This window comes from Triplophysa dalaica, chromosome 23 (genome assembly GCF_015846415.1).
Source record: "Triplophysa dalaica isolate WHDGS20190420 chromosome 23, ASM1584641v1, whole genome shotgun sequence".
In the NCBI taxonomy this organism is placed as follows: domain Eukaryota; kingdom Metazoa; phylum Chordata; class Actinopteri; order Cypriniformes; family Nemacheilidae; genus Triplophysa; species Triplophysa dalaica.
This window is the reverse complement of record NC_079564.1, coordinates 29,045-47,543: the sequence shown is the minus strand read 5'-3', so window position 1 is coordinate 47,543 and position 18,499 is coordinate 29,045. Positions and strand designations below refer to the sequence as shown.

The following is an 18,499-nucleotide window of genomic DNA, read 5'->3' as shown; positions in this document are numbered from 1 at the left end:
TACCGTTCTTTACGTATATTAAAAATATATATTTAAAATACACTTAAACCTAAGAGAAACATAAACTAAAGCATCTTTAAAAATATAGCTTTTTTTAGGGAATTTGAAAATGATATCAAAGTAAGGTCAAAGGTCAAACTTTTTAAAAGTTTCTTGGTTCCATTTTTGATATATGTGTGTAAAAGACCACCCACTGGCCCAACAACGGAATCCAATATCGTGGTTGAAGGGATCTCGTGTTCTACTTCTCCTCAGTGATTTCTACATAAAGTTATTCAAGAACTGTTTGAAAATTAATTTCAATTTGTATGACTCTGTGGTGAAGACCGATCTGACTCCAATTTCAATATAATATAAAACAACTTATATGTCATTTCAAATGTATCTGTTGATAAGTGTTAATTTATCTATAAATCTTCATATTTTAATATTTATTATATATATAGTTATTCCTTCGATTGGGACCTGCAGTCGCTCAGAGTCTCACGCCGGCTGGGCTCATGGATCTCACGGACACAAAACGGTCAGTACCAATCTCTAGTCAGAGGTTGTCAGGTAAACTAATATCATTAAGTTTGGCCACGATATGCTTGCTCAGAAACATAACAATAGTTATTTTAATCACGATCATGCAACTTGCTAGGCCAGATGATAGGTGGAAATCTTGTGAGCTTTAGCAATGCTCCTTTTAAAAAATCTAGTATAAACTAGCCCTACCTATCCTGACACATCGATTTTGCGGCAACAGAACAGGTTCCTTTCAATCTACTTGTAATAACAAACTTTGAAGAATTCAGATAATATCAACAATAACAATTTATTATACCAGGCAGGCACAACATTAATCAAAATCATAGAATGCATATACAAAGAAATTCCTGATGTACTAAGCAAAGATTATTAACTTAGTATAAGAATAAAATAAAACCACAAAGTTTATCATACCTGGCAAAATCGAGACACACAGTTGCAGTGTGGGAAGTTCTGCTTACAGATGCTTCAAAATCGAGATGCACAGCTGCAATGTGGGAAGTTCTGGTTACAGAAGCTTCCTTGAGTCTTTTGCCAATTCACCTTATATACCCAGATGTAACAAACATTTACATTTACATTTACATTTAGTCATTTAGCAGACGCTTTTATCCAAAGCGACTTACAAGTGGGGTAGATAATGGAAGCAATTAGGACAGCATAAGTACAACAAAAGCATAAGTGCAATCAAAAAGAAGACTAGTCTCATACAGCCTAACACAGTATACGGACACATTCATACATTTTTTTTTTCTTTTTTAAAGTAGAGAAGAAAAGTAGAGAAGAAAAGAGTAGAGAAGAAAAGAGTCAGAACAGATCAGTCAGATATTGGCGGAAGAGATGTGTTTTCAGGCGTTTCTTAAAGATGGCTACAGAATCTGCAGATCTTGTAGCAGTGGGCAGATCATTCCACATAGGTGGAACAGATCCGGAGAAGGTGCGCGAGAGAGATTTTCTACCTTTATGGGATGGCACCACAAGACGTCGTTCGTTTGCAGAGCGTAGGGATCTGGCAGGTACATATGTCTGCATTAACGATTTAAGATAAGGTGGTGCCGAAACAGTAGTAGTCTTGTAGGCCAGGAGCAGAGTCTTGAATTTGATGCGAGCGACTACGGGAAGCCAATGTAGCTTAATGAGTAGAGGAGTGACGTGTGCTCTCTTTGGTTCATTAAAGATAACTCTTGCCGCAGCATTCTGGATCATCTGTAGAGGTTTGGTTGTGCAAGCTGGAAGTCCTCCCAGTAGTGCATTGCAGTAGTCCAGTCTGGCCAGGACAAGAGCCTGGACAAGGATTTGTGTAGCATGCTCTGATAGGAAGGGTCTAATTTTCCTGATATTGTAGAGGATGAATCTACAGGACCGGGCGGTGGTGGCAACTTGATCCGTGAAGTTGAGCTGATCATCGATCACCACTCCCAGGTTTCTTGCTTTTCTGGAAGGTGTGATGGTTGATGAGCCCAGTTGAATGGAAAGGTTGTGATGAGTCTTCGTGTCAGCCGGGATTACAAGCAGTTCTGTTTTTGGAAGGTTCAGCTGCAGGTGATGGGCGTTCATCCAGAGCGAGATGTCGGCTAGGCAAGCTGAGATGCGTGCAGAGACAGTCGGATCGTCAGGGCGAAAAGACATGTAGAGTTGAGTATCATCCGCATAGCAGTGATAGGAAAAGCCATGTTTCCTAATGACAGAGCCAAGGGATGTCATGTATACAGAGAATAGCAACGGACCAAGCACTGAGCCCTGAGGCACACCTGTGTCGAGATGATGGGACTCCGACACCTCACCTCTCCAACAAAGCCAATGGTCAGCGAGAAACTTGGTTTGTTTGTTTTCTCGTCAGTGAAGAGAACATCAAATGAGATCTCAATCTACATATAAACAGGATTCCATGAGAAAGTCACACCTCTTTGAGGAGTGCAGGTGATGGATTAGAGTTAAACAGTTATGATATACTCTCTGTTAGATTTGAAACAACTAGACCTTTTTACCCATCGCACCATGACCTTTAAAACCATACCAAACATGATGTTCAAATCTTCATAACATGACAAAACATTATAAACACAATATGGAATGTGTAAGCACTTTTCCAATGATCAAGGCCTGAATAGATGAAGGGGATGAGAGAGGTGTGATAAGAAGAGTTCAGTTCATGGACATCAACCCCTGATGGGAGGAAAGGATATCATTCGTCACGATATAGCAACAAATGGTGTTTGATTATTTTGTGTCCCAGCTTTACAAACAACCTTAATTATTTGCACTTTTCCAGCTGCCTTACATGTGAAATATATTATATTGGCTGCTTTTCTTCATTATTTGGTTATCATTACAATATGTGCGTTTCATAACTAAATGGGGTTTTCTCACATAATTAATGTCATTCATTTTTAAATAAATGTGTGATGAGCCAACTATTTATTTTGCCATTTGCTCTCAACACACTGAACTTCTATGTATATGTATATCCTTTCTGCATTTGACAGAATTTCTTTCTTACTCTAGCCATATTTGTAACATCCTTTTCATCGACCACGCCCCCAGCACCAGAGCCATCTACCTGCTACATCTTTTCTCAATCACCGAACTTTTAACCCCAGAACATTACCCATCATGCACTACACCCCTCTGCCATCATTGTTCTCCCTGCACCTGACTTCCATTACACTCCACCTGAACCCCATCCCATGGACACTATATATATTATACCTTTGGTCATGTTATTGGTCCAGTCTAGTTGTATTCTGTCTAGTCTATATTCCTTGGATTGTCTTTGATTTTTTTGCACCAAGCTATTCCGTGGATGTTTTTTGTTGGATTATGGTTTGCCTGTGAAAACCCGTAGATTATTATTTGGATTTTTACTCTGTTCCCTTGGATGTTTACTTTAAGTGCTCTGCATAGTACTTTATTTGCCAGGGCTCATTAAAATCCACCCTTTCCACTCCAGCTCTCTGTGTGGCATCCTTACTAATCCTAACCTAACCTTGACATAGTGTTAAAATTGTTGAATGTATAAAAGTAAAATTCCTCCGTTTTCACTACATTCAGTCACTGATGTAAACATTAGACGTGTCAACGTTCGGATGAACATTTGTAACTGTTTATGTATCTAATGATGTTCACCTGTAACATACTTTGTAATAATCCAACGTAATGGGTATGATCAATAGGCTTTAAACTTGTCTTGTTTAAGTTTCCCAGATACACACAGCCCATGCTGCACCTAACCTACATATGTTCCGTATGAACACAAACACACAAGACCATCTGTTCACAGAACTTCACACATATATAGACACAAATGTGTATTCAAGAGTCTTGCACTCTTTCCCGCTTCCCACTAAAAACAGACAAACACATTATATTCAGTGGTTTATTCAGACATGTGTTAAAGCTATCACTCAGCCTCCTTCATGTTCTTCAGACAAAGGCGACAGCTGTTCTGTTCCACATCATCATGTTCACATTTTTAAAAAACATTTTTGAAAAATTTTGATCACCAACAACATCGACTTCCATTGTCTGAACACAAAACCACTGAAACATTTCTCAAAATATCTTCTTTTATGTTACAGATTTTGAACTATCAGGAAAGATTCACTTTCATTTTCTGTGTGTGTGTGGGTGTGTGTGTGAACATCACATAAATAGTCTATAATGTGTTACGAGTTGGGCTGATGATTCAGACATCCCGTCTGCAAATGTGAGTCAACATCTCATTCACACATAAATCAACAGATGCTTGCATACGCACTCAACCTCAAACATCACTTTCTTATAACCAGCCTGTCAAACACGCTGCATGTGTCCTGAGCTCGCCAAGAAGCCATGTGGAGAAATTCACTGAATATTAAAAGAGGACGAGAAACCTTCCAATCAGATTCCCCATACGTCATTTAGATCGACAGCTCGGGAGAATCTCCAGGCGTCCCCCCAGTCACGCTGAGACCCCTGAACAAGTGTTAAAGATAAAAAGAGAGACGCTGGAGATGATTAGAGCTGTGAGGATGATGGGTCAATTACACGACAAAACAAAGCTAGAGATTTGTGACAAACACTCCAACTGTATGTAGTGTATCAGTCTGAGGACACGTCGACATTCTTCTTATTCACATACTGTACTTTATTCTCCCACCACATTAACATTCAGTGTTTATTAAAGAGATGAATGAGGAGTTGGATGAGGGGATTTCTCAAGCCCTGGGGCGGACATATTAAACACTGCCTTAATAAATATTTTATTGAACCCATTCATGCGCTCGGGCTAGTCTGGTATGTATTATATTCACAACACTTTTGTGTATCATCATCCCTCAATGTGATTTTGACTGTGCCCATGTTCCACAATACTTCAAAATCTGTTTTTGGCAGCCACATCACACCATAACCAGCCCACACTAGTAAACATGCTTCAACATTTTGGTGGTGTTGTTTTCGGCATTTTAATTTTGAGTGTAATTGGTTTGAAAAAGATCCCATTTATGGGTTAACATAATGCTTGCCCTACATGCCATGCTAATCATGAAGATCGGAAATGCATAAGGTCACTCTACTTATATATATATATATATAAATATATTGCAACGTTTTGAGTAGTATACACTACTATACAGTATATACAGTGTATATATATATATATATATATATATATATATATTATACTGTATGGTGTGCTGTTGTAAACACAGATCAAGACAACGCATAATCTATATTGTGGAGACAGCGACCTCTGGTGGGCATAAAGATTTATGGATGCGAGAAGCATGTGCCTCATTCTTTTAATAAATGTGTAGCTCAGTCATGAGTGCCAGTTCATGAAAAACATCACTAATGAGGGGCTGGAGGGATATGGGTTGCAATATAAGGGATAATAACAACAATAAAAAATCCGTTTTATTTTTTCCAAAATTCCGTAATCTCTGTTTAATTTTTTTTAGTTCTGTGTTTTCCGTCCTTCACTATTTAATAGTACCAGATTTGCCCACATAAAAAAATTTGTTCAGTATACTACAGTATTCACTTGTAAACTATATTAACAATCCTGCAGTAGATACGTTGAACCATACAGGGAAAAATAAAACATCTTTTGTTTTTTAAATCTATCTAAATGTAAGAAAAAAAGTTCTAACTTGACTAGCACATTAACTGTTGTTTACTAAAGTAAATAATTTACTCAGTAAAAAAATCAAGAGGGATGGTGTGGTAAACCGAACTTTTATTTTGACGTGTCGCCGCAAATGGTGTTTGACAGTTGCTTTTTTCAATTCTGACATGACACAGGAACAGTTCATGTGCAAGCGTTCTCTGAAAGCTCCACGAGCACACGCAAAACAATTGCAGATTTTTATATTTAAACACGATTTAAATATTTGTAAAGTAAATGCACAATTTGAATTTGAAGTTTGTTCCTACTTTTTGGTTAAGAAATAATATATTGGCCAGATTCTGTGCCATTCCGCGTTTTACATCAAACATGCATGGATTCCGCGATTCAATCATAGGCCCCTAAACATGGTTGCCAGTATGTTGTATTTTAACATTTTTCCCCCTTAAGACACCCAAAGTTCTTTCCTACATTTAAACATGCTGAGTTTGTATTTTAAACTGCACAACAACAACATCGGTGCATTGTAAGGTGTCGCAGCAGGCTTTTCTACATTCAAACATGTTCATTGCTTGTATTTTGAAACTGCACAACAAAATAGGGAAATTCTGTGAAACAACATTTACCTACATCGGCGCTGTACTCCGCCCTGGCCTGTGTACTTTTTAAATAGTGGTCATATTCGTGCTAGCGAAATGTCAGAAATGAAACTAATAAACGTTATCATTCGTCATCGTTCTGTTCACCGCGCCTCACATGAGAGATCGCTTGCGAGTCGCGCAACTCGCCTGTGTTCACACCAAACGCGAGTAATATCTTCATTATTTTCGCGTGGGTGATGCGAAAACTCTTCGCGAGAATTCATAGCTTGAGTTTAAAATGTTCAACTTGTGCTGAAGAACGCCTCATCCCTAAGAATGACACAGACACAGAAGTGCAGTTCGATCAGAGTCCAACGTTATTGTATTGAGGACCAATATTTATATGCATAAAACAGGAAGAAACTTTAGTCATGGAAAAGTACCAGACCTCTGTTTTATGTTATTTAGTCAAGACAGCATGTATTTAGTTCCATGTTCTTCATCATCTAGAACATTCAAGACATTATTTTAGCAGGGTCAGCACTTGACAGAATTAACGACGAGGGTAGACGTATATCGTGGGTATTACCCATCTCGAGCATGATATATTGTCTAGAAAGATTAGTATATACTTTCCCATAGTATGTAGACATTCCAGATAATGTGTGGGACAGTGGCAAAACCCAAATTCTCAAATATCACCCTCATGAAAGAAATACAGTAGAATATTTACTGTAGTATAATATAGACATTAATTATAGATTTTGTACATTCTGTATTATTTAATATAATGAACTAGAAATGTAATTAAATGCCTTTTTAAACGGTAAGGTTTTATTTAGTAGGCCTAAAGATTTTCACTTTACCAAGTCTACTATGCTATGCTTCATACAGTATTTTGTAATATTAACTGAATGCCATTAATAAATGTGACCTAACGTGCTATTTTAGGACCAGTAAACACAGAGGCATCTTTCGGGAATACGGGATGTGTCTCCGGGAATGCGCGTGAACTCATCCAGATTCACCCCCACCCGCCTCGAGACCGCCTACGCACGCGTGGAGGAAACCGACCGGACGAAATCGATTCCACGAGACACCGAAAGTTACCAAAACTCGAAAAAACAGGTTTGGACGAGATTTGTCGTGCATCGGCATTCACGGTAAGCGATATGTCTGCCATTAAAGCGCGCATAAGCGAAGCGAGGTTATTATCTTATATGTGGTTGTTATGTCGGGATAACGAAGATGACAAAAACAGAGATCGAGTTCGTGGGGGTTAAACTCGGCACTGTTGCGAAACATTCAAGTCTTTATGGGAACCCTTTTGGTTTTAGTGCATTCAGTACATCGAGTTAGTTGTTACCCTAATGCGACAGTGTGTGAGACTGCAGCCTGATAGATTTGATATGTTTTGTTGTGTTGTGTTGTGTTGTGTGGTGTGGTGTATGTATATATACGCGCTGATGGGTTCACAAATGCCTTCTGTGTTCATCATACATCTGAAGACTTGCGTTAGATACGTGCTGTGACGTCACATCCATAGTTAACGCTACAGACTCACGTTTCTTCTGTAAAACATGTGTGATTCAAACTGTAGAGCCCTAAATTTGTTATTTGTGTAAAAATGATTATAACGTGTTGCAATTTATATAACATACTCTTCATTTGATATATTCAGCCACATCGTAAATGAAAAGTCAAACATTTCAGAAAATTTATTTTTAGGCGATTTGGATATAGTTTATTTATTTCTTTAGTTGACAGGGACATTGTACATTAATAAAACATTCCCCTAAATGTACCAGAAGTACCCAAAGGCTATTTTTCATCCATAGTCCCTGGACAAGGTGTAACAAGTCACCCTTAAGAACATTTAATTAAAAATACATACTAGAAATTTTAATAATTACACAATACAAATCATACAGTACTTCATATATATATATATATAGTAAGTGTCTTTGATTCTGGTTGTAATATAAAATCTCTCTAGTTCACTCTTTTATTTGCACTTGTTTAGGGGGTCTGTTCTTTATAGTCTTCAGAGACCAATGCATGTAATCTAGAAAGCAGTTAACAATCTTTGAAACTGCCTTGTGTTGTTGTTTTGACATGTTAGTGATGTCTTTCAACGCTGTGGACTCAATATGATGATGTGTGTCACAACTAGAGGTGTGACAATGTATCTTGACCTTATACAAATTGACTATATGTATCTATATGTTTTACATTATAACATCTGTTTAATCCTGTCGGTTGAGCTGCTAACACATGACCTTCGTCAACATATCATGTTTTGTGTTTGTTTCATTTTGTGTTTTTACTGCTCCACCAAGCCCTCTCTTAACTTTTATAATTCCTTTCTTGATCTTCTATTCAAACTTCAATTTTAACACCTATTCAGTTTTTATAACTATACATACAAAAGGTTTCATTAAACCATGAATGTTGTCAATTCTTTAACGGAATAACAAGGCTTTGTGATCGTGTACCCAGCTTTGTGTATCGAATCGAGAGCTTAATGTATCATCACACCCATAATCGAATAGCAAAATGTAAATAGTGTAGATTTAGGACGATATTTTTTTAATATGACGAGTGTTTTATTGTTGAGCTGCTTACACCTAACACGTGGAATAAATGTGAAGAAGTTTGTAAGTTAACTTTCTTAATACTAATTTCATGAAAACATTTTTTTTTGTATTTTTCAGATTTACCCAGTTTGCAATAACAAGGGTCAGTTAAACTTTGAATGTTGTCAATTCTGTAAAAAGGGTTATGCACAACAACAACAACAACAAAACATCATTGAAAAATGTTTATTGTTTGAAAATGAATCTTATTTGAGTTTCAGATTTTTCTTTTTTCAATGTCTTAAACATAGGAGGAAACGTCCGTATTGTGGACCCAGAATGGTATATTAGATTGACTCATGATGTTATGGTAACAGAAGATTGGAAAGGATGTGGAGTAATTCTTTAGTTTTTGTCCCCCCACAGGAGCCTTTTGGTCCCTTAGTGTTTATTATGGTATGCTGAGAGACAGGGCAGTAGCCATGCGTGGGAGTTTGCCGTTTTTGGTGTGTGTGCTGTTCATGTGTGTTTTGGATGAGACGTCGGCGTGTCTCATCATCAGCGAGGTGAACTGTGATAACCCCAGCCATGACACTCAGGAGTTCGTGGAGTTGTACTCCGAGGGCACGGATTCCACTTCTCTGGATGGGTACACGCTGGTATTCTACAACGGCAACGGAGACTTCGCTTACCGCATCATCAACCTCACCGGGCATCACACAGACAAGCAAGGCTACTTTTTAGTTGGATCCTCGGAACTGACGCCCCGTCCTGCCATCTCTCTCCCGACCAACTCGATTCAAAACGGACCGGATGCCATCGCACTCTACGGGCCCAACTGGGCACCGGTCCTTGTGAACGCACAGGTTTCAGGAGTGGGTTTGTTGGATGCAGTAGTGTACACTTCCCGTAAATCCACAGAGGGTGCCGATGGGCTCGCGTCGGTTCTGACTCCAGGCTCGGTCCCATACGTGGAGGATGAAAAGGCTCTGGAGGGCGATGAATCTATTCAGCGCTGCTGGCAGTCCAACAACCTCTGGACGTTTCACACCGGACCGCCGACTCCTGGAGGGGTCAATCATTGCCCTGCGCCAACCCCCGGCCTCGTGTGGATCAATGAGGTCGACCTCGGTGGAACAGACAAACGGGGAATGGTAGAACTTCATGTTGGCGTGGCAGCAGGATCCTTTTCTGTGGTACTTTATGACATCAGCACTGATCTTATTAGCACAAGTGTGGAGTTGAGCGTGAAACAGGCCGGGATCTTTACTGTGTCTGTGGATACTAGCCGTTTCACAGGTGAGGCTTGTGAAACCCATTTTTATTCACCCGACCTGTATTTGACTCTTTCTTGAGTGAAACACAAAAGAAGATATTTTGAGAAATGGTTTTGTATTCATACAATGGAGGTCAATGGAGCTCAGTGTTGTTTGGGAATCAAGATTCTTCAAAATATCTTCTTTTGTGTTCTGTAGAAGAAAGAAAGTCATATAGGTTTGGAATGATTGACATGACGTTGATCAAAGGGTGAAAGATTTTATACTTTCTAATAAACTGTCCCTTTACACCCATTTAAAGGAGCATGTCCAGACAATCACAATATACAGCATTTACAGTTATCAGCTGTGACCATTTTAATGTCAAATCTATTTAATCTTTCAGTGCAACAAAGTGTAGGTCTGGCCGTTTATAAAGGCCTGGCATCAAACTTTCCAAAGGACGGCCCACTCAGCCCCCAGCAACCAATCGATGCCTTTGTTCTTAGCGACACAACCAACATGCCCAGTGACAACCTCATGGAGATGCTGATTCCTGGGAGGAAACCAGTTATAGTCACAGAAAGGTAGTATGTGTGTTTATGCACTGCTGATGTAGTTTTTGTTTATTTATTAACACGTGTGTTTTCACCCTGCAGTCTTCAGACATCAGGTTTCTCCGGCAGCCGCTGCGGCATTGCAGAATGGACGAGAGATCCAGGTCTGTTTGTGAAGAGACCCCCGAGTCACGGAAAACCCAACGACTGCTCTTGGTTTCAGTCTTGTCCTCGTAACATCAGTAGGTATCTTTTAAGTTCTTTCAAAGCAAAACAGCATTTTTTATTACACAGATCATTTGGGTCTGATACATGTTTACAATATTTACATTAGGGTTGAACAATATCGACAAGTGAATTGCTAACTGAATCCACAACTTAACGTTTGTAAAACCATTTCAAATATATTAATTGAAGGACTAAATATTATCAAAGATATATTTTTCATCCTTTTTAAACAACAAAAACATTGGTCTTTCCTTCTGGCCAGCTTCTATGGCTATCAGTCCAAATCTGAATTCTGTGCTATGAATGATTTCAAGAAGTACTTTAGATGATCATAGAGTTCAGACTGAAACGCTTTTCCATAAATGTGATTCCAATAAGATTTCAAACCACGTATTAATGTAGCTTTTTTCTTTGGTATTCACACTTTCTAAACATGATCAGATTTCAATCGGATATGCAGAAAAATCTGATTTCAACAGACAGTCTGAAAATGGCCTAAGCTGTCTGCACTCAGCTTTTTGTTTCAATTTTTTAGTGTTAAATTTATTATTATTGCAAGATAGATAAAAAAATAGTTAGCAAACCATAGATATTTGCATATTGCGATATTCATATTTGCAATATTCCAGTAATTGTATTATTATTATGTTGTAGCCATAATCTACAGTACATGTTGGAATTTCAACATTTTTTTTAATGTAAAAAAGAATGTTGATGTAATAATGATTTGATCCCCTGCTGATTTTTGTCTATAATATTTATGATAGAGACAGAATATACCAAAAATCAGGTGGAAAATTTTTCTATAAAGGTTACAAATTGATTTGCATTTCAGTCAGTGAAAGTATTTGATCCCCGAACAAAACCTAAGCCTGTACTTGGTGGAGAAACCCTTGTAGGTAAGCACAGAGGTAAAACATTTCTGATAGTTGGTCATTAGGTTTGCGCATGTTTGAGACATTAAGTCCACTCCTCTGTCAATCTTTAAGGTTTCTTGGCTGTTGTTTTCGCCTCCTTCACAGATGTTCTATAGGGCTAGGGTCTAGAGGCTGGCGAGGACATTTCATGTGCTTGTACTCAAGCCACTCTTTGGTTATCTTGGCGATATGTTTTGGGTCTTTGTACTGTTAAAGGCACATGCACGACCCATCTTCACTGATTTAGTTAGGGTTAGGAGGTTTTCATCCAAGATTTTAGGGTACACTGGGCTGTCCCTCAGCCCCTCAATGCGGTGAAGTAATCCTGTACCCGTAGCAGAAAAAAAAACCTAAAGCAGAATGTTTCCACACGGTTCTTCTCTGTAGGGATGGTGTTCTTGGGCTCATGGTCAACATTTCTCCTCCAAACAAAGGAGTCAGTTTTGGTCTCACATCACTTTCTCCAAAACCTTCTCTGAATCATCTTGAATGTTCATTGTCAAAGTTCAGATGAGCCAGACTGGTCTTCTTAGGCAGGAGGATCTTGTGGGTGCTTCAGGATTTCAATCTAATGCGTCGTTGTGTGTTACCAATGGTTTGCTTGCTAACTGTGGTCTCAACTGTCTTGAACTCATGAACAACATTCTTCCATGTAGTTCTGGGCTGATCTTTAACCTTTCTCATGATCATCTTTACTCCATTGGGGAAATCTTGCAGGGCGCTCCAGAACAAGGGCAATTAATAGTTATTTTGTATTTCTTCTATTTCCAAATAATGGCTCTTCTCGCCAAGCTTCTGTCTGAAGCCTATTCTAGGTTTGTGCAGGTCTACAATCTTGTCATTGACATCCTTTCAAACCTATTTGGTCTTGACCATGGTGGTGGAGAGGTTGAAAAGATACAGATTCTGTTGTTTTATACATAACAAGCTGATTTAGGAGTACTTCCTTAAAGTGACAGGACTAATCTGTGGTCTATATAGGCACTTAACCAATCTGTGGAGCCAGAATTCTTGCTGGATCAAATACTTATTTCAGTGACTGAAATCCAGATCAATTTATAAGCTTTATATATATATATTTTTCCCAGATTTTCTGGTTGATATTTGGTTTCTATCAGTTAAAATAAACCCACCATATAAACGATAGACCTTAATTTCTTTGTAAGCAGGCAAACTTTCAAAATCAGCAGGGGATCAAATCATTATTTCCATGGCTTTATAGATCAACCCCAAAATTCCAAAAAGTTTTCAAAAATGCATTTGAAAGAATTTAGTCCCATTATGAATTTTTTCCCCCATCTGTCTCTTTATTTCAGCCTCTTACACATCAGGCTCAAGGCGGAGTCAGCCTCCCTTTCACAGCTCGGAAGATTTTCTGATCAGTGAGATCAACACGGATTCGCCGGGTTCAGGAGAGGACGAGGAGTTCATCGAGCTGTGGCATCCGTACGGCTCACGTATGTTCCTGGACTTCATCTGGCTGGTGATGATCAACGGACAGACGGGAACAATTTATTACGAGTTAGAGCTGAATGAATACTACACTGATGAGGACGGATTCTTCCTGGTGAGAAAGAACTAGATGCTGGCACCTCAAAGTAGAGAATCGCTGGAAAGATTTTGTTGTTAAAGGAGTAAAAAGTTGCAATGTTTTCTGTGTATTGTACATGTTGTTAATCTAATCATCGCAGAATGAACATATAAAACATCATTGTTGCGATTTTCAATGTGCTATCTCAGATTGGCAGCGCTAAGGTCGGCGCAGACATCACAATCCCAGCGAACACCATTCAGAACGGACCAGACGCCATAGCGTTGTACCGCAGCGAGTCTCCGCCCTCCAAGCAGAATCAGGCTATTCCACGGGACGGTTTGTTGGACGCAATCGTTTACCGCGCTCGCGGGTCTGATAAAAACATAGCAGAGCTCACAAAAGCTTTAACACCGGGACAGCGCCCCCTGCTGGAGGACATCAATGCCTCACCTGGAGATGAGAGCCTATCTCGCTGTGGAACTGACAGATTCAATCTTAGCGCTTACAGGGTGAGGTCATCTTTCAGATTGCAGAGTTGGTGGTGTCATAAAGCATGTGAACATTCACCTTCTAAATCCACAGGTTTCTGCTCCCACGCCGAGGAAACAGAACGGCTGTCCCCCCAAAGCCATGATAACCCCAGGCCTAGAGAGTGTCTTCATCAATGAAGTGGGCCGGATGTGTGCAGCTAACCAATCCGCTGGAAGATTTTTTGTCGAGTTGATGGGTCCGCCGTTGGTTAATCTGCAAGGATTTGTTTTGGTTTTTGTTAAAAAAGGAAATGAAGAGCTTTCTGTCTCATTGAAATCGGCCAGCATGGGAAAAGATGGAATGTATCTAGTGGACAATGTCTTTGGAGCAGGTGAGCGTGTACATTAAGGAATGAAAAGATTGAACATGAGAGTGAGTTAAAAAGTAATAACCCCACAGATAAATCTGGTATAATATTCCTTACCAAAAATGGGTGTCACAGGTTGACTTTGTCAGCTCAAGTTGACTCAGACTGGAAGAAAGTGAAGATCATTACTGTAAAAAAAGAACATAAATATATCACAACCGGAAAGCCTGTGACATATAGATCCGAGTACAAATGTTTGCGTGTTTCTCTTTTTGTCCCTGGGCAGATCTCAGTTCAGTGGTGTTGTGTTTTGAAGCGTCGGGATCGGGTGTTTGTGACAGTGACTCGTTAGAAACATATCGCTACGACTTCAAAGACGAAGAGAAGTTATGTGAAACAAACAGGTACGCAAGTTTCACAATTCTTTGAACCTTTTTTGTAAAGATCTCCTGCTGTTTTCACACACATACCTGTGTGTTTGTTTTTGCATGATTAGATTTGATTCTGCCTCTCGCTGTGCGTCAGTCACACAGAACGTTTCCTGGATTTATTCTCAAGCGACTCCACATCTGCCAAACCTGTGCCCGAGTCCTTCCTTCTCCACCTCACTGGATCTGTGCATACCATCAGAAGAGAAAGATTGGAAGGGAAATTCAGGAAGTATGTTCAAGTACAGTGTAGTACTGCCAATCCTGTCGGTGTTCTCATAAATCTAAACACCCTAACCACAAAAATCCATTCTTAATCTTTGACCTTTTCACCGCACAACATGAACTTCTCCAGTTGATCTACTGTGTGCGAACTCCTCTCGTGTCACACGCGTGCACGCTTATACATGAACACACACATTCACATGCAGTATGCTCACACAAAGTTGTTTAGATCAGGGGTTCCAAAACTTTTCAGCCCGCGATCCCCAAGTCATCAGTGCCAGGGACTCGAGACCCCCACTATCCTCGGAGGGGGATAAAGTACATGCACTTATTAGGTCATTTGAATATTTCTTGCACTTATTGATAAAATACGCTATTCCTAATAGTAATAAAAAAAAAATCTGGAAACCATCTTGCGACTCCACCCTCACTGCCATGTGATACTTTTGGAACCACTGGTTTAGAAAATATTGTGGTCATTTGCAATAAGTTATGTATTTTAATATGGTTATGTGTTATGTCTAGTAGTTTTGGTCGATGCAGAGAGACTGTTGAGAAAGAGATGCTTTCTGTTCTTAGAAAGAATGTTAACCCTGTGTGTTTCATAATTTCATTTGACAAAAGTATTATTGTAATGCATATTATTAAGTTCTCACTTGTCACATTTGGGTTTAATATCGTGCTAGTTCACACACTGTTTGTGTTCAAAGGGAACCGGGATTGTTGTTAGTTGAGCTGTTGGTATCCATGGGTTTCTTTTTTAAGATTTAATCCGGTAATTTGGGGAGAGGTTGTTGTGTAACCGTTGTGGCGCATGCACTAACTTGTGCCTGACACACACCCAAAGAAATGATACCGCATAAGATACATTCCATCACTCAGACTGTTTCACTGGCAGTCGTGTCCTGCACTTTTATCTCTTGTTTTACGTCCGATGAAACCGTCTAGATGGAGGCACAGAGAGAGTTTGTTTACAATATTACAATATATGTATTACTAGCACAATATCAATAATCATGGTTTTTAATATCATAGTCATTGTCAAATTCAATATATCGTGACAACCCTAACATCTACACAGTTGGGTTTTATAATAGATGTCTATATGTGTCATGAGAGGTTCTGCTCATCTTACATCTACTTTGATTTCTCCAAGATTGCACCAGGGATGACGTTGCTGTTGTATTAGAGAAGTTATGTAACTGTGGAATCTCAGCTTTACATCTTCAAGGTGAGACACATCCAACGCCCACTATGATGTTAGGGGAATATCAACAAATACATTTGCACAAAAATGACACTCCAGTCACACGTATACATTTATGAATCTTATCTTATTTTGGTGTTTCAGGTGTTAATGTATCCTGTGAGTCGGGCATTATACATGCCCACGGGCCTGCTGCTTCTATTTCTGACCATCAGAGGGAGCAAGTCAATGAAATACTCAAAACCAAAGATCTGTCATGTTCTGCTGCACGGGAGCAACAGGTTCATGGAGGTACACACCACACTCACACACAACCAACTTACACGACCCCAACAGAAGTCAAAACTAACAACACGCTCTGTGTATATCCAGCAGGGTCGTCTGTCGGCCTGCAGGTGGGGCTCGTGCTCATAGCAGTTCTGCTGTTTGGACTTGGTACAGCTGTGTTTGTCTACCTGTACAAGAGAAGGTGAGGGGATGTGTGTGTGTTTTAGGACATGAGGGTCAATATTTTATTTTAATACTTTGTGCAACACAAAATTAGATTTTTCAAGCTTTAAGAGGGATGCTTATATTTTTCTGTGTTCCATTAAAGCACATAAAAACATGTGATGATGACCAGGATTTTCTTTTTCTTTTGGCAGACGACCTGCTGATTATCTCTCAATGCAGATGAGTGAACAACCTGAGATGACACAAGAGCTCTAGTTCATTTGCTTCTGTGTGTGTTTGTTTGTTTGTTTGTAAAGATGATGCAATATTGACATTCCAATAATTTTCTTAATGTATTTAAGAACAATGTTGTATTTTATAAATGTGTAAATTGTTGTTTATCATGTTTTTAATTCAGTTTATGCATACTTTTGCTGAAGGACTTCGTAGGGACATGCTCGGTCGACCGGCGTAACACACACACAATGTTATAGATCAGTGGTTCTCAAACTGGGACCCGTGGCCCCCTAGATGGATCCAGGGGGCAACAGATTTAGTGGCATTTTATGAAATGTATTAAGTTATCAAAAACTAGGGCCACCAACCAAAACAATTGATGTTCCAGGATTGTAAAACTGAATTTGTTTTTGTTTAATTAAAATTCTAAGTTTAAGATTATTTGTCTTTATTTTAGGGGGCAGCAGAGCAATGCAATCCACACAAAGGGACTATTACAACGAAAAAGTTTGAGGACCACTGTTATAGATAACACAATTCAAGCTGCTTAAATCTTTTCCAAACTTAAACCTTTGCAAATGCTTGCCTTCAGAAATCAACAAATTAATAAGCTATGCAATAATATTTAAAGATATATAAAATGTTGAGCTTTATTAATACGTATAAACTTTCACTTTGAGCATCGGAATCAACCTTTCACTGTAACACATTGCTATTGCGTGTTTCCAGATCGACTTTTATGTATCCTCTGTACTTTGAAGTTGTTGTCATGTGTTCTCAGGTTTATCAGATCGATGTTTTGGAAGAGAGTCCACAGAATGGTTTGTCAGCCACATGAGTTTCCAGTCTCAGTAGTTTTTCTCATGGACTGGTTCTCTTCGTGACTTTGAACTGTAGGGTTTAGCCACAGCTTGCATGCTTGACCGGCAGTGAGAAGTCTAAACAAAACAGAAAAAGTCCAGGAAATAAAGGGTCAGACTGAAAGGCTGTTCTGTGTTTTTGCCAGAACAGAAATATGTTTGGTGTGTGTTCTATCATTTGGAATGAGTTTTATCTAGAAGAGAAATTAAATTTTGATTGTCAGTTGTTTGTTGCTCTTTGTCGATTTGTACATTCTGTAAAATACAATCAAAATAAAAGACTGTTTGTTAATTTTAGTTGTGCATTACCATCATGAAAGTGGATATCTTTACATAATTTATGTTTAATAATATCAAATATATATATACATAGTGTATGAAAGCATCCGATTGTCTTTCAGATGAACTCGGAAGCAAATTTTCTCTATTTATGGCTTTTCTAAAGAAACCTGTCGCTTTATCTCTCACTCTCTTTGTTTCTGTTCCCTCGTGTGCACTTCCTGTCCTGTTTCTATCAGACACCCCCTTTTAAAGACACGAACAGCTCCACAGGTGTCCTGTTAATCTTTCTTTGTATTTCTATCAGATATGCATTTAGTTCATTTCATTTGATCATTTGTATTTATCAAATACAACTCTATATTGTTTTTATGACCATTTTATCCATCCAATGCCTGATGTAAACTGAACCCGTTTTGTGCACACATTGACAGCACGTCTGAGATGATGTTCAATTTGTGATGGAGGTGTGACGGGAAGAAATGAAAGAGAGGGAAAGACACAAGAAGAAAGAGAGCGTGACAGACGGACTCAAACAAGTTGACTTTGGACACCTTGCTAATTATCGCCCCATGTCTCACATTTCTTTCAAAGATTTTGGAGCGGGTTGTCGCCTCCCAGTTAATTTCTCATTTAACTGGGAAGTGAGTGAAGGGAGATCATCTCTCTACATTCCATTTGGTCGTAAAATACTGTTATCTTGAAG

General features: G+C 39.0%; 1 protein-coding gene across 2 annotated transcripts; it reads left to right on the top strand.

Moving 5' to 3' along the window:
- Positions 1-7,202: 7,202 nt before the first annotated feature.
- si:ch211-183d21.1 (uncharacterized) lies at positions 7,203-17,811 on the top strand. Of its 2 annotated transcripts, none has more exons than XM_056738879.1 (13): positions 7,203-7,382; positions 9,222-10,094; positions 10,458-10,638; positions 10,711-10,850; positions 13,070-13,320; positions 13,494-13,796; positions 13,870-14,149; positions 14,412-14,529; positions 14,622-14,785; positions 15,935-16,009; positions 16,130-16,276; positions 16,361-16,454; positions 16,630-17,811. In XM_056738879.1, exons 2-13 carry the CDS (start codon positions 9,254-9,256, stop codon positions 16,691-16,693), a joined length of 2,658 nt encoding a protein of 885 aa, XP_056594857.1. In that variant the 5' UTR covers positions 7,203-7,382; positions 9,222-9,253; the 3' UTR covers positions 16,694-17,811. The 2 variants fall into 2 exon arrangements, with proteins under 2 accessions (XP_056594857.1, XP_056594856.1); XM_056738878.1 differs by having other exon boundaries at positions 7,204-7,382; positions 16,358-16,454.
- The last annotated feature ends 688 nt before the right edge of the window (positions 17,812-18,499 follow it).

Coding starts and splice junctions, on each gene's coding strand:
- si:ch211-183d21.1 (XM_056738878.1), top strand. CDS start 9,254: ATGCTGAGAGACAGGGCAGTAGCCATGCGTGGGAGTTTGCCGTTTTTG. Junction 10,639..10,710: donor CCAGTTATAGTCACAGAAAG/GTAGTATGTGTG, acceptor TTCACCCTGCAG/TCTTCAGACATCAGGTTTCT. Junction 16,010..16,129: donor CTCAGCTTTACATCTTCAAG/GTGAGACACATC, acceptor TTGGTGTTTCAG/GTGTTAATGTATCCTGTGAG.